Source organism: Sardina pilchardus, chromosome 2, assembly GCF_963854185.1.
Source record: "Sardina pilchardus chromosome 2, fSarPil1.1, whole genome shotgun sequence".
Classification (NCBI taxonomy): Eukaryota; Metazoa; Chordata; class Actinopteri; order Clupeiformes; family Clupeidae; genus Sardina; species Sardina pilchardus.
Genome location: NC_084995.1, coordinates 6,469,688 through 6,491,055, shown reverse-complemented (window position 1 = coordinate 6,491,055; position 21,368 = coordinate 6,469,688). Strand labels below are relative to the sequence as shown.

Below are 21,368 nucleotides of genomic sequence, written 5' to 3'. Positions count from 1 at the left end.
AATCTTTAAAAAAAAAAGAAAATGTGAAGTCTTTGGCTTGAAAACCTTTTCAGATAATGACATCTGAACTTTGCTGCAGATTTAAATGAGGGCGCCAATGTGCCAAAAATCAGAAGGGGGGTACCATGTTCAAAAATGTTTTTCTCTGGATGTAATAGGTATACCAATCTAATATTTTGGCTAAGTCAGTTGAAATGGTTACTCTTTAGGTGGTAAAATTTTGAAGGAAATCTGAGATGGTCAAGCAGAAGGCATTTGTTGAATTGAGGTGGAATGACCCATGGTTCATGTAGACAGTATTCAAACCACAACACCTGCAGCCTAGATGAAGCTATGGCACATTTGAACTGGATGAGTCTATTCTATTCTATACAGTATAACTTCAATATTTGAAAAATACTGTATCCAATTACAGTAATACAGTGCAACAAAGGCCATAGCCCCAAAACAATGTGAGATGAACATATTCAAAATGTTGTGAAAGCATTTAATCTTTTCTTTAAATATAAAAAAAATAAACATTTTCCATGTCCTTCGGTTTTATACTTTATTGGACCAACAGAGATGGATTGGTTAAAGTAACACAATGTACGAGTTCAGTATTCGTCAGTGTTCAATATACATTGCATTTACTCAATATTCAACGTACTGGTTACCACTGAGCACTAAGAGGCAACCCAACTCATCTCAAACGGATGAAAAAGGTCTTGATACACATGATCTAAACATGACATACTGTAGTGCAGGACCAGGCTTTCTGCGCACTGCCATGTTGTATGTTGTGACTAGTTATCATGTGAAAATGATACATCATTGATCATTTTACACAGAACACAGTGGTGTTTAGTATTATTTATGTTCATTGTTAATGAATGCTGAAAAAGTGTTTGTTTACCAGCTCCTAAATTACTATATTCAAGAGAAGAGATTAGCAAAGTAGCATATGAGACATTTATATAAACAGATTCTAAAAGGCTCTAGATTCTAAAAGGCACTAAAAGCCAGTCCACTATCTGAGTTAAGTCTGGACCATAATGAAGGCACCAAGACTAAATAGTATCCAAGTTATGCAGAGCAGCGTTAGTTCATTTCACCTCCTCAATAAAGTCAGCCATGTGAGTTTGCAAACCTACTGAGGGTATACTAATCATTAGTGCTATTACAATGTTTTTCCTGTACAGCATATGGATTTCACCCAGCAGGGGTGTCCAACATCTAATCTGGACTACTGATAAAACTCAGAAGTTGTATTTGTCCTTCCCCAGCACCTGAAGCTGCTGTGTGGAGGTGTTCAGGAAAACGATGGCGGTGTTCTTCCAGTCTGCCTCTCTCACTGGGCAGACCTGTGGGGAACGGAAGAATCACAGAAAATGAGCACCTCGACACACGTGGCACCAGATCATGCCACACTACTGATCACGCATGGCATCAGATCATGACACGCTACTGATCACGCAAGGCACCAGATCATGACACGCTACTGATCACGCAAGGCACCAGATCATGACACGCTACTGATCACGCAAGGCACCAGATCATGACACGCTACTGATCACGCATGGCATCAGATCATGCCACCCTACTGATCACGCATGGCACCAGATCATGCCACCCTACTGATCACGCATGGCATCAGATCATGACACACTACTGATCACGCAAGGCACCAGATCATGACACCCTACTGATCACGCATGGCACCAGATCATGCCACGCTACTGACCGTGAGGCTGGACTCCATCTCCTCTTGCTCTCTGGCGGCTCGGCTCCTCTCTGATAACACAAGGAGAGAGGAGAACATCAACGGCATTACACATTAATGCAATAGGCCTACGCAGGACAGCACCTCTTTTGTAGGTGTGATTTGATAGGGAAATAGTTTTAGCATCATCATCAAACCCACTTTGATGGTTTATGGTCATGTGAGGGATACTTGTCCTTCAAACTAGCTGTACTCTAACTATGTGGTCCAGGACGGACCAACCGAGATATTTAAAAAAAAAAAAAATACTTTCATGGCACTATGCCAAACCATAATGTCAAAGATGCCAGTTAGCATGTTAAAGCTGCAGTTGGCAAGTCTGTCAGATTGAGGGGACTTCGCCAACATTTTGAATGTAAACAACTCTCTTGCCCCTCCCCGACTACCACCGAGCACCCTCCCATCAAGCTTGTGCTTGTTGACTGTGCACAAACTGTGATTGAAAGTCAGATCTGCTTATGATCATACAGCCCTGTGCTTATTGGACCAGAAGAACCGGGAGCAGTGGATTTCTGCAAAACAAATAACAGGCTCTAGGTAGAGGTAGAAGTGCAGGTGTTTTTCTAAAACCAGCTGACTTAAGTTGTTCTGTTGGAGCATACTGTCTGTTTCAGTTTCTTGGCAACTGCAGCTTTAACAATGTTTTTTCTCAAACCGTGCATAGTGCAGGCCAAGATGTAACTGCATGACTCCACTAAAGCAGTTGACATCAGATACACATCTATTTCCTTCTCTAACAGAAATCAGGAAGAGAGTGATGCTCACTGTAATGTCTCCATAGTTTCTGTGTGGCCAGAATCCCCAGCAGCAACAGCAGGAGGCCCAGACCGATGACCAGTGGAGGCATCCAAGCGTTGTGTCTGAAAGAGAGTCAGAGCTTCACTGCAGATCCATCACAGCTCTATGAATATCTCCGTTCAGAACGCCAGTAATCACTTGTTCTCACCACATGGACAATACTCATGAGACCAAGACAGGAGGTGAATAAAGAGGGATAAATGAAAGATTTGTTTTACTGTTGCTGGACAAGTCCTCTGGCAGGTGGTGCAGCTGCTTCAGTACGCATGGTAGGATCGGAGCTCTTCATGACCTCAGTGACCAGGGTAGTGGGGTCTGTCACCACAGATGGAGTAGCTATGGGAAAATACAGTGTGTAAGCCTTATACCAAACAGTTGATCTGTGAGTATGTGTGTGTGTGTGTGTGTGTGTGTGTGTGTGTGTGTGTGTGTGTGTGTGTGTGTGTGTGTGTGTGTGTGTGTGTGTGTCTTAGGAATGGTGCACCTGAGACTTCTCCTCAGTGATCACTGTAGGCATCTCTGTCCGTTTGAAGTGTGGCTGAAGGTAAAGACTCAATGTGTGTGTGGTGTCTTTGTTGTACATGTTGCAGCTGGGATAAGAGACCTAGCACCTCAATGATCGGCGTGGTTGATTCTGTCACTATGGACAGTGTGTCTGTGTGAAACAGCATCTTGTACCATAGTGTGTGTGTGTGTGTGTGTGTGTGTGTGTGTGTGTCTGTGTCTGTGTTACACACTTGTGGCACGTGGAGTGACATTCACATGGACAGCAACTTGCTGCTGCCCGGAGCCACACCAGTACCAGCCAGTGTCCCTCCGCTGTGCGTTCCTCAGGGTCACAGTGAAGCTTTCCCATTGGTCATCTTGGATCTCCACGGCCTCATTCCGGAAGGTTCCATTGGAGTCTGTCTTTACGCAAGAGTTCCAGTCCCCACTCCTGCACCACTTTTTCTCACTCTCCCTAAAACAGACACACGTGGACCAACTCAAACTCTAGTCTTAAAACTTGTCAAAGATCTGTTGTCTTACATATGTATTGCATGTCTCATTTTTATATCGCTGATCATTCCTCACGTAGAGCAGTTGAATATGGCCTGTACCTGTGACGGACACTGTATTGGCAGAGAACATCGATGCTGTCTCCTTCCTCTCCATGCACCCTGCTGTTCAAAACTGACATACCTATGCAACAAAGTATGAAAAACACTAAATAGAACACATTTAAATAACATACAGTCCAGCGGCTTTGTCTATTGTAAAATTATGCTCTATGAAAATGTACTCAAAGTCATTTTGCACAGTGAAGTCTGCGTATCACCCTGCAAAAGACCATGTGCAATGCCTAAACAGCTTTTCTCATGATATTCTGTTTGACGATCCAGGTTCTACTCTTCTACTCTCCTCTTTCACCTGATATTTCATGGGACTTAGAAGTATGTGTTTAAGTATTGATCACAGCAATCCAGTTATGTTTGACGGTTACATATATATACTCAGCAACTGCTCCATAACATTGCCACATGCAACCAAGTGGCTTTGTTTATATTCTACAGTGTTTAGTAGATTTGGCATGGACATGGACCAGGCCCTTTCTAAAGCCACCTGCTGTCTGGAGGTCGGATCAGCTCTCCTCCTGTCTTTTGCCGTCTCCCTGAGAGTGAGTCTCACCATGTATGACGCTGACGTGCAGGGAGGCAGCATCGTCGGCATGCCACATCCCATCCACCTCCACGCCGCACCAGTACCAGCCCGAGTCCGCTTCCGTCAGGTCCATCATGGTCACCGTGAACACCAGCTGGGTCGGGTCGTCAAAAATGGACACCCTGTTCCCTGCCGTCAGTGCGTCTCCCATGTCATGATGAGAGCGTGCCAGGGTGGTGCAGAAGTCCTTTATTCTGCCCTGGCACCAGTACTTGACGTGGTGGATGTATTGGGGGTCATAGTGGCAGGGTACGGTCACCGAGCGGCCCTCCAGCACAGCCATATCACCAGGGGTCACCACCAAAGCCAGACTCCCTGCCAGGACACAAAGGTCATAGTCAATCATTCACATTTTTCATGGGCACTGGTAACCATTGTGGTTGAAGGAAGTAGGGAAGTGAAACATTCTACAGTATATAAACCATTACACCAACGGGAACCTCTATGACTGAAACACATGAATCGAGTGATTCTGTGATGAAGTGGTTAAGAGGGGGAAGTGTCCCTGTTTTTTGTCCAAAAAGTGTAAATCAGAAATGTGCCATCTAGTACTTCCTGTTTTGATTTCCCTTATAATGAAAACTTTCAGTTCTCTTTAACTGTTCCTCACATCTAATTTTACAAACGTTGCTCAATATGAGGCACCAAAGGTAGAACAGAGTGTTAAGGGAGCCATGTCCAGACAAGCTTTACTCTCTAATATATCGACATTGCACATCTACAGTACCTTCTGTGTTCATTTCTCTGCCCTGTATGTGTTCTAGTATGAGAGCTGTTAACACTGGCCTTGGCTTACATTGTTCATTGAGACAGACAGACCTTTGACACTATTTGCTTTGACTTGTGCTCAACAGAAGAATTAGGCAACAAATACCAAGAACATACATTTTTCTTGGCCTCAAAACAGGAATTTCAAAAACATGTGTGTTCAATTTGTAGGTGATTGGAAATGAGCTAGACAATAACTGTTAGTCAGTGAGAGAACGTCATAGTTTAAACAAACAAAACTAATGTTTATACCTTTTGAGATTTGTTTAAAAACACGGATTTGTAATTGATTGTGTGACAACTACTACAGTACACAATTCATCCAGATGTAAGGAGAGAACCTCCTCTTTTCAGTCTCCGCTCAGATGCAGAGATCAGCAACAACCATCGATCAATCAGTAAAACTAAACCCAATACCAACAAAATTCACAAAAAGTTGGTGTGCAAATAGTCACACACATGTTACTGATTACTTCTACTGAAAGCACTTACCAGATAGCTGCAAGAGGACGAAAAGACAGGAGAGAACGAGAGGCGTCATGTTTCCATTCCCCGGGACACACATTCCACACAGTGGGCTTCTCAGGCCCTCCGCTGCACTGAGAACCAGGACATCCTTCACATTTGCTTTCATTTCTCCCAACTCACGTGACCAGATGTGGCCTCCAGATGTGGGGGGCGCCTGTAACCCTTTCAGTGCCATGATGCTGATGAACGATTTGGATGTTCTGCATGGAGTTTAATGCCCGAGACTCCTGTCTTTGGAAAACTTACACACAAGGTGAGGATGGCACAAGCCATGGCAGGAAGCCACACCTCCCCAAGCTTTTTCCCCCTTCTTTTTTGACATTTATCATTTGTATTATCTATTTATCTTATTTGCTTTACCATTTTCATGTATGTACAATATTGTATGTATTACTGTTTTGCCAGAACCATTGTCTTAGTCTTCCCATTGTCTATTACTGGTCCCTCTAGTGTTGCCATGTCTTATATTGTTTTTATGCTGTTGTGTGTGTTACTGTGAAGCACCTTGCATTAATATCTGTACGGAAGAGACTATACAAATAAAGATCAACTCACAAATCAACTGCCAATTAACCCTCAGTGATTAGCAGGCCCTAAATCAGGCTGCAGTTCTGAAATAGGCAGTCAGGGTAAAAAAGGGAAAACCAGGACCAACTAGACTTTAGTTGACTCACTTTATTTCAGTGCCAACACATAGGAAACATGTTATAAAAAGTAGACACAACACAAAGAAGAAAACAAACAAAAACATGCAAACTGCAACATCGTTGGTTGTGCAAAATTCAATCAGCTGTTATTTTTTCCAATCAGGCTAAGATCAGAGTGGTCGTTCCACTGGCCATTGCAATTCCACAATTCCATGTTTTCATGCTGTTGTCACAAGCCATGTTCCCATGTTTCTGATGATCTTCCGGTAAGGCTGTAGAGTGGAGGCATCTGATCTGCAACAAACATACCAAATTAAGCATCTTCTAAAATCATCTGGGGTTATTCCAGAAATGAGGGTTAACAAACTCAGTCTATAACCCTGATCTCTGGGGTGATTTAGCCTGAGACGGCACAGTCTGAAATTTCCATTCCAATACAGTCTGTTAGTTTAGTAAACATTCAAGTTCATTCACTCTGACTAACAAACTCCCAGTCACTATAGTCACTGTATAAAGCTTATCACTATCAATAGAGCTCATATGTTGAGTCATCATAGCAATCCGTTAACTCCATTTTTTTTCAGTAGCGACTCTCTATGCGGTGTAGCTTTGCTAGGTGAATGACTCGCCTACTGTACTACAAGTTTGTTTACCATTAAACTGGCTTCGTAAAGGTTATATTGATTTTTTTTTCAATTTTTCAAGACCAAGGAGACTTGAACATCAGGGAAGGCTACTAAAAACAATAGCAGATATGGTGAGCAGATATGATCATAATAATGGTACAAAGTGTAATAGGATGGCCTGCTATTATCAAATTGCAGCACCAGTCAACAAATGGTGACAAAATAGGCTTGTTAGACAAATTTCAGTTGAATTTCAAATTGGTAATGTTTAATCACAAACACGATGGCACACCACATGTCTAATGGACAGGAGGGAGAGAGGAGAATACACTGGGTTTATCAAAGGCGCAGTCAGTGATCCTACACGATTTCAAGCCCATTACATTTATGTCACATTCAGCAATCATCTCCTCACAACCACTTGCTGGCAATTCCCTGAGTACACTGTAAAAAAAACCTGGTGTCTGAGAGCTGCCAAAGGTCCATGGAAACAAAGTGGGGACAACCTGTCTTCAAACAAAAACGGAACCCTTGGAATTTCTCTGGGAATACAGAAGGTACGGGTGATCTACCTCTCCGGCGTGTTTCGTTTCAGTCCTTGGTTAAAATATAATGTACGTTGTTTTGGACAAAATCATCCACTGATTTAAATGTAAACATTAACGCAAACAACACTTCCTACACAATCACTGACTGTTCCTTTAAAGAAACGCTGCTAGTAAGCAGGTTATGTTCACAGGGTCAGCGACTATTGTATGCGCATTGTACGTTTCACTGAAAGTCAAGGTGAGTTGCATCTAAAGACCAATAGTTTTAGTTTATTCATCTTACGTTGGACATGAAGTGGCATAGATTGGACTATAGTGATAGTGGTGGTTTTTGCAGGAGAAATTAAGTCCTTTCAACATACAAAAGTGATGTTGCATGTTAAATGCTTGAATGTATGACAATTCTACACAATTCTGCACAGTTCTAGGCTAAAGTAATAGGCTTTGTTACATTTGTCTTGAAATGTAAAGAGGCCCTTAAAAGACATCCTAATCCCCATGTTGATGTATAAAACATAGAGGAATATTATGAAAGCTTAACAGATCTTTCATATATATATATATATATATTTTTTTTTTTAAATGTTTTAAAAACAATAAATATGGGAAGCGTTGCAGATATGACCATTTTTTTTCACCGGGCTTTGAATGTCATCAACAGGATTTTAAAGTTGATCCGTTGAGAGACAGGGAGCCAGCGTAGCTCTATCAGGAAAGGTGCAACATGTTTGGAGGACTCTATGCAGGTGGGTGATAATCCGTTATAATGAAAGGAAGAAAAGGCCAAGCGCTCTGAAAGTTTCTGATCCCAGTGATCCCAGCCACTGTCTTTTCACTGTTATCTGGAAGATGGTAGGCCTACAAGAGCATAAGGACCCGTACCAGCAGATACAAGGATAGTTTCTACCCGCAAGTCATTATGCTGAACCATCCTTGGAAATCCCCATATAATGGCACTATGGCATCCTTTTTAAAATGTATTTATTATTTCTTATATTTTATTCTTGAAGACGAATGGACACTTGAGCACAATGAATTTCAATGCTTATAAATGCTTATTTATGAGTATATTACAATAAAGTTTAAACTCTGGATAATGTAATGAAAACCAATATCAACAACGTCGTATGTTTTAGGCCAACATTATTTACATTATATTGCTATTTTCAATTAGCCAGGTTTAGCATGGTGTTGTCTTGTGATTTACATCAATACATACCAGCTGAGGTCAACCGTGCAGAACCAATTCATCCAATGAAGTTCATCACAACTAGATGTAGGACTGTGTGAGCGAACAGGAAGTCAGCGAATGCTCGTTCGGGGGAAACCGTCAGGAAGTCGCCTTTATTCTGTGGATTGATCTGGATACGGAGGCAAACTGGAGATAGAACAGACACACGTATGTGAATAGTGATACGCTTCAGTTCTTTCAGTAAACTGCCGGTTACACAGGCTACACCCCCTCCCTTCTCCATTGAGGAGCATGCCAATTTACATACTTAATATTATGGTTTCTGTTAGGATAATTCATCAACTACTGTGCGACTTGCAACCATCCAGGGATGTTGGGCTCCTTGAAATAAAACCATGCAGACCTAAAAATGTAACGTTAGCCTTACTTGGCAGAACCCGTCGTTCAAGTGGCTTGCCAAATTATCCGGAAACCGCCACCAAAATTATATACAGATTTAAACACAACACTGAACCCTTGTCACTATCCCGAGTAGCTTACCTCCGAGGATGAAGGCACCGACACACGAGATAAACCCGGACAAAAAGCTGTTAAATGGGAAAGTGCCAACCAACAAACAGTACAAGAACTGCAACGCTCCAGTTAGCAAGATGTACAGCAGGTAAGCATCGACCAGTTTCAGCTTGTTCGACGTACTGGTCGTGTATTCCTCCAAGAACCGAGATACGACGGAGATTACAGAGTTGGACATTTTTACTTTATAGCTCTGAACATGCACGTCGTGCACAACTTCAAAATAAAACTTGATTTACACAAATCGAGCCCAGCAACGATTCTCATTCATCTGACGTGTAATTTCGTCCCACTCGGAAGTACGTAGTTGCGTCCCAAAGAATGTGTTCCCACTCGACGCAGTAGCAGCATCGCCATTTAGTTCCGACAACACAGATTGCAAAAAACGAAATAGGCTAATCGATCTACATTCACTTTCTGTGTCAGATAGTAATACATAAAAGACAATTCCATTATTGTATACTATTTATAGATAATATATCATATGTTCAAAGGTTTTTTTTTTATTTAACATTGTTGGCCAATGAGAACCAATGGAATCACATTTTGTCCCGCCTCCCTCGTTGTCAGCTGACCCTTGTTACAAAATATCATGTTATTAAATCAGCTGTTGGAGTAACATATCCTCTGTGTTCTGCGGCGGCTCTTCTCAGGCTCATTCATGTTGAAGTAGCCTATTTTCATTGTTGTTCGGTGTACGCTGTTATGCAAGACGAGACTGAATTTGAGTAAGTAGACTAGTTTATCAAAACTGTGACCTAGTTTATGTAATAAATTCTGAAAATGTCCAGTCGATAGCCTACACCACTAGATTGTGTAACATAGGTGTGGGACTGGTTGATTCATTTGATGTTATTGTGTAGTCTCTCTAGTCCTTTCAGTGTTATAATCTAATCTACTTCTGCATATGAGAAACTTTGAAGGTGAGACACGACTCTTCATAAATTATAGCCTACCTGGTACAGTGAACGTCTGTCTTTTCTTTGTTTGCTAGGCTACCCTCATATGTTAATCCAGTAGACTAGGTTAGGCTATAGTTTGAATTAGCTGCTGCTGTTCTTTACGTTTCAGTGTAGTTTTAGACTGCTGTTGACTTTCAAAAGCCCAACTCCTGTGTCTTTGATGTCCCACTAAAGAGTCGGATAAGCATACATTGTGTGAGTCACAATGACCCAGCACTTTTGCAGTGTTTCTATTGCTTGTCTTTTCTTTTGTTGATATAGGTTAGTCCTCAGAGCAGGATGACACTGCAAACAAGTGCCACCTGTGCACCTGTCATAATACACTATTTAATGAATGAGTCCTCAATAGCCTTCATGACTGTGTAGTAGTTCACAGGCTAATATCAGTGCAGGAAATCATATGGACTACTTAGTTATTGCATTTCTGTAAATCAAACATAATTTTGTCTCTTCAAATGTAGTGTTATTCAGACACAGAAACAGTTAACTGCATGGCTGGATTTGATATTTGATGTGATGGTTGCAGTGGTGCTTTAATGGTGGTCAACTCTTGCCAGCATGTGATGATTAGTTATCCTCTAAGAATAATAGCACAGTTTGTTGAGCATGTTGGAATGAAAGATAGGTGTGGGCTGCCCGGTGTTATAAGTGTAATGTTTGCCAACTTGATATGTGATATCCAGCACTCCAAACCCCTTTTGTATTGCCTATCAATGGTAAACACTGTTGCACCAGGTCTCATCCTGTTCACTGGTCTTTTTAAGGGATACCAACGGGAACTGGTCGTGGTGGCCGTCCTGGAGGCCAACATCCATGTCCCTCCTGAAGACTGCAGAGTCCAAGATCCTTGCCTGTGAGGGTCACTCTTTTTCAGCCACTGCCATTGCTCTGTGTCTTGTTACAGAATGATTTCAGCACAATGCTGTCTCAGCCTAGCCTGATAAACCAGCCTAAATGGATTGGATGTCTAATTTAGTCTGGCCTCGATCAATGGATACAACGGAACATTGTTGATGAGCACAACCCGTTGTCTTTCAAACCGTGTCTGTGCCTATAGGCCAACGCTCCCTCAAGACCCCGCCCCAGAGCCCTCTGCCTCGCCCGCGTTGATTCAAAACACATCTCTGCGTTGTGATTGGTTTAGTTGCCATCTGCCAGATTCAGGGCAGTGTTTTCAAAATGTACAGTGGTCCGAGGCCAGACCCAAATGCAGGCAAAACATTTTGCCGTCCAGCAGTTGGCGCTGGTTTTCCAGGCTAGTCTCAGCCCAGAAATATGTGGGAGACATAACAGAGACATCTTAGTCCTCTTGGCTATGGCTCATCACTGCTGTTGAGTAAAATCACCATTTGTCTGTGTAGCAGCAGGACAACTCAACTCAAACTGACTGAGTGATATGTAGAAGTATAGTAAGTGACTGGGTACCTCTGTACCCACAACTTAAATGATTTAATAATGTTAATTCTCCCCTTGTTAAGGCTTGCGTAATGATGTTTGGGCCCGCTTTGTAACTCTCCCTGACCACAACCGAATATGGACCCTCACTGTCACCAGCAAAACAGCCCGTCGGACCTCAGAGCAAGGTGAGCCAGGTCTTACTTCATATGTTTTCTTTGACCCCCTTGATTATCCTACATTTTGTGGAGGGTAATGCTGAATCCCATCTACTCTCTCTCTCCATCCCAGCCACCAAAACCCCTCTGGTGATGGTGCATGGCTTCGGTGGTGGCGTGGGTCTGTGGATCCGTAACTTGGACCCATTGAGCCGCTCGCGGGCCGTCCACGCTTTCGACCTGTTGGGGTTTGGCCGCAGCTCACGGCCAGGCTTCCCCACGGATGCCGAGCTGGCCGAGGAGCAGTCGGTCACCTCCATCGAGCAGTGGAGGGAGGCGATGGGCTTGGAACGCATGATCCTGCTCGGGCACAGTCTCGGGGGCTACCTGGCCTCCTCGTACGCCATACGCTACCCTGACAGGTAAGGGTCAAACACAAAGCCATAATCACATGAAGGCTTTTTTAACAGTCTAGGAGGTTACATTGAAATATCTTACAGAGGAGAAGATTGGAGTCAGTCTGCTCACTAAGCGTTTCAGGATGCCACCCTACGGTATTCACACCGTACTGGGAGGTCAGGTGCGTCTCCAGGGCCGTCGGTGTGTCCTTACTGTGTTTTTTGCAGCTGTGTTGGGGATGATGGATAACTTCAGCCTCCCTCCACACTGTACTTCTGAGAGGTTAAGTCAGGGCCACAGTCAAGTTCAAGGTCTGTTCTCGGGACTGAGCCGTGATTTCTGATTTCTACTGCAAGGCTTTATTGATTCAGTCAACACTCCAGCAGTCAGCTCTTAAAGAGAGAAGTGATACAGCCTCTGTCAAATACTGTCTGAGAGGAGTCAATATCTCCCAGTGCTCAGACAAGACCCTGGCCATGTGCAAAGGCAAAGTTTTAGTGATATGGCACAAGAGCTGCTCCAATGGCAAACCACTTGCATGCTATATCACTGCTATAAAGCCAACATGCACTTTATCTTTACTAGTGTAAACTGTAGGTTGGTTTCCTGTACTGATTCTGTTCTGTTTCTGTAATCTTTCTGATAGGCACCTGCTCTCAAGGCAGTTTGTTCAACATATTGTATTTTGACTATGTCAAATATCAATTATTATACAAATACATACTGATAAAGCTGGAATGACCATATCTCAGTTCATAAAGGGTTAAAGATAGACACTTTAACTCTGACAATTAGTTCCCATTAATATGTCATGCAGGGCAGTTCTTAGGCACTATGCTGTAATTCAGATGTGGACCAGTCTTTTTGACAACTGAAATGAAATGTCTTGTAACGTTCTGGCAAAAAAATATATCCCTTGCTTTCATGTCATTCATGAACAGGGCTGCCTGATCTTGAACTTGGTCATGACCTGCTTGTGTAACACATTGTAAGTAGTTCCATTACTTGGTTCATCTGAGGTGTTCTTAAAGTGGAATTCTGGCTTTTTTCATCCTGTGTCAGATGATGGATGTTTTTAATTACAAGAACTATTTGATGAAATGTTTATATGAAGTATTTGTAAGATGATGTAGATGCCGTCTTTCTCTGAAATATGAACTCTAGCATCCCATTCTGTCCTTTATTCACATCCTTGTGTGCTTTTGGTAGACTGGAGATGTGTAGTGTCCGGAATAAGACTTTTCTTTCACTTTCTTTTGTTATGCACTTGGGGAAGGGTTTCTCTTGGACCAACAGTATGCATTTTCTAATTCACCTGTTTAATTTGCAATTTGCACGCAATCCAGAAAGGTTGGCAATTACGCTAATTATACAATGAGTGCACTGCAGAAATTATGGTAGGCCTACAGCAAAGTAATAATTTCACATAATACAGTTTGCCGCACAACAAAACAAATCAACACAGGAGTGATGAGGAGCTGTAGTTCTAAGCTGGAAAAAACTACCCTTTGCCACATTGCTAAAAACACCACCATTTTTAACTAAACTGAATTTGTAGATGAGGTGCAAGTGCATTGACACAGATCTTGGAGTCCCAGATATGGTTATTTCAGTTTCATTTTCTTATAGTTGTATGACGTTCCTTGCCATCCAGCTTTTGATATCACTAAGCAGTTAATCGATCAGCCATAAACGTTACGAGGTCAATTCAATTCAAGACTCTTTTCCTCAGTGCTTCCTAGTTGGTGGAATGAGTTGCCTAGTTTTCTGCATTCCTGCGCTAGGTTTGGATCAAAAACTTTCAAAGGGGGTCTTAAGACGTATCCGTTCAAATTGCACTAAATTAATTAATTCTGTACAGTACTTGTTTTGTTTCATTATTACTATTTTACATTATTGACATGATTGTTAATATTACTGTTTTGCTTAATGTTGGCTTACCAACTTTTAAAGGATTTGTCAAAGAGTTTCAGGCAGAGTCAGCAGTCAGTCTGAATTCTTCAGAGAGTTTTATTCACGGCACCAGAGACATAAGTGTGGCTTACGATATGCAGTCTGCCAATACAGTACAAAGATACACTTCTTGTACAATTCTGGCTAATGACATCTCCCCCTACCAAACATGCCAACACTCCTCAGGAGACAAGGAGGAAACCTACCACAGATGATCATCCCAGTTTACCATCTACCAGTACAATTCCACACATACCCTGCCCATCAACAAGACCATTAGTGGGCCCAGGCAGAAAGAGTACATGAGCAAATAAGGAGACACGCATAGGAGTCTGAATACACACACACACACACACACACACACACACACACACACACACACACACACACACACACACACACACACACACACACACACACACACACACACACACCTAAGGATTACCTAAAAGTTAGAATTTATTTCTACACTATTGTAAGGTTCATGTTTTGTAAGTCGCTTTGGATCAATGCGTTTGCAGAATACAACAACCATAACTTTAATTAGGCACGAAAAACGATCAATCAACCATTCCGTTTTAGACTAGTTAGCCCACTAATATTGCCAATGCTTTTATAAGGGAGCAACTGGTTATCATTAAGACTCAACTTGTCAGTAAGTGTCATGCAATGACAGAATCCCTGTGAAGGGATACTTGTTCCTGTTACCACAATATGGGTAGATAAAGTAAGCTTATACTGTGAGTGTGTTGGATGTTAGGCTATGCCCATATGCCCCCTTGCTTAGCTAACTTATACTAAATCGACTTTTGTTGTTCCTGTCCCTAATGAAAGTACCTAAACACATCTAGCTATAGGGCTTAGTGTGTAGAATGTCAGAATTGCCCTTTAATAGTGTTTATTCAGTGGTGCCATGTTTAAAGTGGTGTCCCTTCCACAGAGTGGCCCACCTGATCCTGGTAGACCCGTGGGGCTTCCCTGAGCGGCCGCAGCCTGAGGCGAATGAAAACGCAGGGCAGAGTGTGGAGGTGAAGAGGACAGCCCCGCCTCGCTGGGTCAAGGCTGTCGCCTCGGTGTTCAGTCTCTTCAATCCTCTGGCTGTCATCAGAGCCGCAGGACCTTGGGGTGAGTGTGTGTGTGTGTGTTTGTGAACCAAATCTGATCCTGAAAAAAAGTGTTCTGAAATTTCACCTTGACATATCTGTGCATCCATCAACTTTGCCATGGTTTTTGGAATGTCTGAATTCAAGGTTCACTGTCATTTACCTTATTTGTTTCATGCTGACAGTAACACAATGGTGAGCCCAGATGTTTCTCAAAAATGCTGTAGTCTACATTCTCACTTCTGTATTCTCTTTTCCTTTTGACTTCTATTACGGTGTCCAACATGGCATGAGGCTCATTGAAATCATTATTGGTTTTACTGACTCGCCCTAGTAAATGATCAATTAGGGCGTGTGCCATAATAATGAGGTGCTGTATGTACAAAGGTGAAACACCATGTCTGTGCAGGTGGGATGTAAATCTGTCCATGTGACTCATTTTGACCCGTGTCATAGTCATACATGCTGCTGAGTCATTTGCATGCCTGATTTGCACTTGAACACCATGAAAATGGCCGAGGACTGTGGGACATGAACTAGACAAATGTGGGATGTATGTATGTATGTACTGTATGTACAGTATGTATGTATGTATGTATGTATGTATGTATACTTGTATGTATGTTTCTCTTTTGCTGTTTATATTCTTATCTCTCTTTGTATTTCTATGTGCAGGACCAGGTTTGGTATCGAGGTTTCGTCCTGACTTCAAGCGAAAATTTGAGGATCTTTTTGATGACAATACTATGACTGAATACCTCTATCACTGTAATGCCCAGACCCCAAGGTATTTTTGTATCATTTTCTTATAGAATACAATTGTTTAAGTAGTAATGACTAGGTAGAATCTAGAATTGGTGTAACCCTCCCTCTCCCTCTCTACTCTGTCCCTCACTCCTATCCCTCTCTGTCCCAGTGGGGAGGTGGGCTTCAGGGCCATGACGGAGACCATGGCCTGGGCCAAGAGGCCCATGCTGCAGCGCGTCCACCTGCTCCCGCCCTCGCTGGCCGTCACCATGCTGTACGGAGCGCGCTCCTGGGTGGACAGCTCCTCTGGGGACCGCGTGGTCCAGATCCGGGGGCAGAGCCCCACGCGCGTCATGGTGAGTGAGCGCGGGGGGACTTGGGGTAGTGCAGCAGAGCAGGACATACAGTAGGGAATGGGATTACCGTTTATCTCAGTCACTCTGGTGCAGTCCCCAACAGTCTCTCAAACCCATTCATTTAAATAGCACCACAAAGTGGGTTACCAGCAAAAGCCAACAACTTGGTCATTAGTAAATTTTACTAGATTCCACAGTGTAGTATATTATGTGCTCATTTTCTCATTTTTCACTAAAAAGTGTGCTCGAAGTGGATGATCAAGTAGTTTAGAAATTTTAAATTCTAACCTGACAAATGCATCAAAGCGACTAAGCTATACGAGAGAGTAGCACAGGAATAATTTAGAGCTAAAATAGAAATGAGAGCAGTGACTTAATTGGGGCCTTATGGGAAAGGGAAACTACAGTATGAAGTTCCTTCCAATATCAAGAACAGAGGTGTCTGTAAAGAGGCCTGTAATGAGGAAAGGTTACCACTAGTCTGTACCAGTGAGTCATATTTAATGAATGCATAAGGAATGCATAAAGACCGGAGGACTAGTGATAAACAGCAGCAACTGTTGTAGACTTATTTGACCTTTCTGTGTAGAATGTAGAGACTTTGAAGTTTATGCTATTCTCAATGTCAATCTGTCTAAGGGAGGATTTTTAGGCTATTCCTAAAGTGTGTGTGTGTGTGTGTGTGTGTGTGTGTATGTGTGTATGTGTGTATGTGTGTGTGTGTGTGGTGTGTGTGGTGTGTGTGGTGTGTGTGGTGTGTGTGGTGTGTGTGGTGTGTGTGGTGTGTGTGTGTCATCTCACATATAGTTCATCTCTTTCATCTCCACAGGTGATACCCAATGCCTCTCATCATGTCTATGCGGACCAGTATGAAGACTTCAATAGTGTAGTGCAGAGGCTCTGTGATACTGTAGACTGAAGTGTGTGTGTGTGTGTGTGTGTGTTCATGCTCCCATGCAAGTTCATGAGAGAGAGTGTTCATGTGTTAAGTTTGGCCTTAATGCCAGTTGCCAAACGTCTGATTGGACGTACTGTGGTTGAGTTGTATGAATGAATTAGGTCATACCCTAGCTGAGTGATTTGGTTCCTGCTCTATGACTGGCTAATAACTGTATTTTGGGTGTGCTGGGTCCTTTTAACTGTCTAATAGGATGGTCCTACCTTCCATAGATGCACATATCTCATGTCTGAAGAAGTCTCTGTTTTACACTAAGATATTAACCACAGGACACATGGTGCTTATTTATACATAGACTGGCACTGAAGGATGTATAAGCTCTGTGCCAATCAGTGCAAACCATTGTGCGCATGCTTCACATTTTGTTACCTGAATGTAAGTTGGATATTCTTGAAGACCCATTTCTTCTAGGTTCTTGGACTATCATATTTAATTTGTAAACATCCATGTATTTTATTACACACAATTGCAATAAAAGTTTGTATATTTCACATTTTGTAATCTTCTATTCTTCTACCCATAGGGTTGTTTCTGCAGAGCCCACACACTCATAAAAAAGATATCTTGCTTGTACTGAAAATCATTTTTAAATGAAAGCTCTGATCTATTAGAGATACACACACTTCTTGATGCACTCCTCTCTCCTTGGTACACCATAAACTCTGTTGTGGTGTTACACATTTACCTCTAGGGGTCAGTAACACTTCCAGATTAGGTGAGTCTGGTAGGTTTAAGGGGGAATCTTGCGGTCAGTGCATGCTGGGAACCTGGCTTGGGCAGCCCAGCTGACTTGTGAGAAATGCCACACCTATTTGAAATGTCTGTGTGAACGAGCTGAGTGTGCAACTTCCAGCAAACACAACATGACATAATCGCCTGTATGTGTTCATTCCATTAACATTTCCAGAGAAAAGCCCATGACAAAGGAACATCATTCTGTTGATTTCTTATTTTCATCCAGCTGAAGACTGTGCTTTTATAGCAGTAATGATCAATTCAGATGAAGCAAATTCAGATATGTATACCCTACTCTATTGTGACCACCCAGAAGGGATATAGACCTGAAACGGGAACATAAACACCTGAAACATTTGAGCTGGTTGTGTAGATCTGCTTTGAAACCAACAGTGTGTGTGTGTGTGTGTGCGTTTGTGTGTAAAACAGCTACATTAAACATACGCTACACCACAATGTGAGGATACCACAGAAATCAAGAACTGAGACCACGTCAGTGGTTTGGGATGTGGGGTGGAGTAGCTCAAGTGACCAGTTGAAGTAGAATGTCTCTGTTTGAGACATTTGTTTGCTACAGCACTCTGTTGTTATGGAGAAATCTTCACCAGTCACGTTAGACACCCCTTTATACAAAACTCTTGGCCCTGTCCTACTCTAAATACTGCATTCAGAGTTTACAGTAAATCCGAGATAATATGACTATCGCGCAACAGAAAAGATGAGCAGATGAGCAGACATGTTTGGGCTCATTATTACTATAACCTTTTCAATTATTTATTTCAGCTATAATTTCTTAGCTTGTCTAATATTGAATTAGTTAAAGACTACATTTGTAGTTGTCAAATAGCATTGAACATAGTGAATCAGAACTGATTATAACAATTCTACATACTTATACTTACATACTACATATGTAATATTGATGATACTGTACATACACAGTATTTGACCAGCAGGCTCGGCCGTCTCACTGATTTCAACACAGTGGCACACAAACTACAAGCATCTCCTTACATCTTGTTTTATTAGCAACAAAATACAGCATCTGACAAACAAAAATGTAAATACATAGATACATATTAATTATATTAGTAGTAATGACACAACTACAGTATGTGTTCTATGCTTTTCTTCATATAACCTATTTAAGTGCAGGACAAATTACAAACTTTTAGATAATACCAACCAGGGGTGCATTTCCAAAAAACATAGTTGCTAACCTGTTAGCAACTTAGTTGGTTGGCAATGGGAAATGTAAACTATGTTTTGAGAAATGCACCCCAGTTGGTTGCAAATGGCACAATAGGTGCTTAATACTGTAATCCTGACATGACGTCTTCACCATGGATTTCTCTGGCATCATAAGGCTTTGATCATGTAGGCTAGGCTACATACTGTAAGAGCACATCTAATAATATCTACTGTAATTTCATACATTTGGTATAGTGCACAGGGTTACATACACCTTGTCAGTACAAAAGTGGCAACACTAGATGGTTTGAAATGCAGACGTGCATAGCACTTGGAATATTTTTTCTTTCACTGAGAAAAAGCTATTTTAGGTTGCTATTTAATCATCTATTATAAACATCCAGTCAGGTCATCTGTCATATTGCTTTGTAATAATATTATATAAAACATCTACAAGACGTGCTGAAAGAGAACTTTGCTTGGCGTTCATTAAAATGTATCAAAATGGAAATTGCATATTATGGATACATGATGACAGCTCAGTGGTACACATGGAGCTTAATATTACACAAATAAAACAATACATCTCTAGTAGATGGTGACCAAGTGTGTCTGGCACCAACAACAGCTGAACTGCTTGTTAAACTGCTATAACTACACAATGATTCCATTTTATACAGGTAAATGAGAGGACGACAGGGATTGGTAAAAACTAGTCTCAACCAGCCTTTTCTTTGGCAATACCTGATGAGGGTTCACATTCTGGAAGCGACTCAGTGAAATGGTGGCCTCCACTCAGCCTGCATGTTTTTTATTCCACTAACCACCCAACCCAGATCCCCAATTATCCATGTAACTTTATTTTTAGTCCTGAATGTTCTATTTTAAAATGTCAGCCGTTTCAAAATTCAGATTCTAAAAATGATGTGGGCATAATACTGTCCATCTGACTATACGAGACGAGTAGAGGCTGGTCCTGTGTCATGTTTAAAAAGAGAATGTAACAGAGAATGTGACTTAATCACCAAACACTGAACTTCAGTTAACGTTCGAGGACTACTTCCATCTTCCAAGTTCACACAATGGGAGTGTATAAAAAGACAGACTACCATAACAATAGATTGAGAGAGGTAGACCCTAAACAGACCTTCAAACTTCAATACTGTGCATATGCTGAGGGGTGGGGTGGGCAGGTGGGAGATGGACTGAGGAAATCAGTGAGAGGTCTGGTGTCTTTGGGAGAGGCACAGCGGCATGACAACAGGTTCACAGGTTGTCCGTCACCTGGATGTCGGCGACGCCGTGCACCTGGGTGAGCTGCTTGCAGTCGAGCGCCGCCACCAGCTTCCTGGTCCCCGCCAGCGACGGGATGAAGTGCTCCGTCACCGTCACCGTGGAGTGGCGGCCCACATCACTGAGGGAGAGACCGAGGGAGACAGACAGATAGAGAGAGAGAGAGAGAGAGAGAGAGAGAGAGGGAGAGGGAGAGGGAGAGGGAGAGGGAGGGAGAGGGAGAGGGAGGGAGAGGGAGAGGGAGACAGAGAGACACAGAGACACAGAGAGAGAGAGGGAGATACTGTGGGTTACTTCTGGGAAGACTTTCCACAAAGTTAAGTGTGTTTATGGGATTTTTTTACTTTTCTTTCAGAGGCGCATTTGTGAGGTCACACACTGATGTTGGACCGACGTCATCATAAACCCTATGGATTAAGGATGGGATGTGACCGAAGACCATGATATGTGAGTCGAGGCAGGTGAGCGAATACTTTTGGCAATATGTACACAATGGCTAGGTAGGGCTTAGGCAGCTATTCTGCATTCTTGTGTCGCAGTCAAAAGATACTTATCTATACTTAATAATTTGGCTGATGCTTTTAGAGCAACTTACAAATGACAATCATTATAAGGGCTAGTCTCCCCAGAGTATCTTGCTCAAGAGCACAACAGTGGCAGTCGGGAATTGAACCCAAAACATTTAGATTCCTTAGCCACCACACTACCCCCGCTCAAGATCCCACCTTGGCAACCTGGCCAGAGTGATCAGGCTGTCGGGGGTTCAGGGGTTCTTACCCGATCACGATGGGGTGCAGGTCCCTCAGCCCCAGGCCCTCCACACGCAGGACCACGTTACGCAGCGTGGACGGCAGAGGGTTGGTGAAGCTGATCTTGGCTGACATTTCCTTCCCCACCACGCCCTCCCCCTCAGGCTGAAACACACACAAACACACTCACATGGACACCAGGCCAAGCATATAGACCACCCACTCA

At 42.5% G+C, this 21,368-nt stretch overlaps 3 protein-coding genes across 4 annotated transcripts in view; 1 reads left to right on the top strand and 2 right to left on the bottom strand.

Annotated features, from left to right (window-relative positions):
• Window positions 1-533: 533 nt before the first annotated feature.
• On the bottom strand, window positions 534-5,747 carry pigr (polymeric immunoglobulin receptor). Its single transcript, XM_062517361.1, has 8 exons — window positions 5,522-5,747; window positions 4,229-4,576; window positions 3,661-3,742; window positions 3,298-3,521; window positions 2,779-2,896; window positions 2,528-2,622; window positions 1,724-1,773; window positions 534-1,343 (listed from the first exon to the last, which is right to left on the bottom strand). Exons 1-8 carry the CDS (start codon window positions 5,730-5,732, stop codon window positions 1,239-1,241), a joined length of 1,233 nt encoding a protein of 410 aa, XP_062373345.1. The 5' UTR covers window positions 5,733-5,747; the 3' UTR covers window positions 534-1,238.
• A 3,998-nt stretch (window positions 5,748-9,745) lies between these two features.
• abhd4 (abhydrolase domain containing 4, N-acyl phospholipase B) lies at window positions 9,746-17,658 on the top strand. 2 transcript variants are annotated; one of them, XM_062517360.1, is made up of 9 exons: window positions 9,820-9,871; window positions 10,215-10,300; window positions 10,870-10,958; window positions 11,584-11,688; window positions 11,792-12,080; window positions 14,951-15,135; window positions 15,789-15,900; window positions 16,030-16,216; window positions 17,046-17,658. In XM_062517360.1, the coding sequence occupies exons 3-9, from the start codon at window positions 10,919-10,921 to the stop codon at window positions 17,133-17,135; spliced, it is 1,008 nt and encodes a 335-aa protein (XP_062373344.1). In that variant the 5' UTR covers window positions 9,820-9,871; window positions 10,215-10,300; window positions 10,870-10,918; the 3' UTR covers window positions 17,136-17,658. The 2 variants fall into 2 exon arrangements, with proteins under 2 accessions (XP_062373343.1, XP_062373344.1); XM_062517359.1 differs by lacking the exon at window positions 10,215-10,300 and having other exon boundaries at window positions 9,746-9,871.
• A 1,258-nt stretch (window positions 17,659-18,916) lies between these two features.
• The window catches only part of tgm1l1 (transglutaminase 1 like 1), a gene marked incomplete at its 5' end in the record, with an annotated part of 39,816 nt that continues 37,364 nt past the window's right edge, over window positions 18,917-21,368 (bottom strand). The window contains 2 exon segments of the mRNA XM_062517356.1: window positions 18,917-20,514; window positions 21,171-21,307. Coding sequence (XP_062373340.1) covers window positions 20,367-20,514; window positions 21,171-21,307 — 285 coding nt within the window.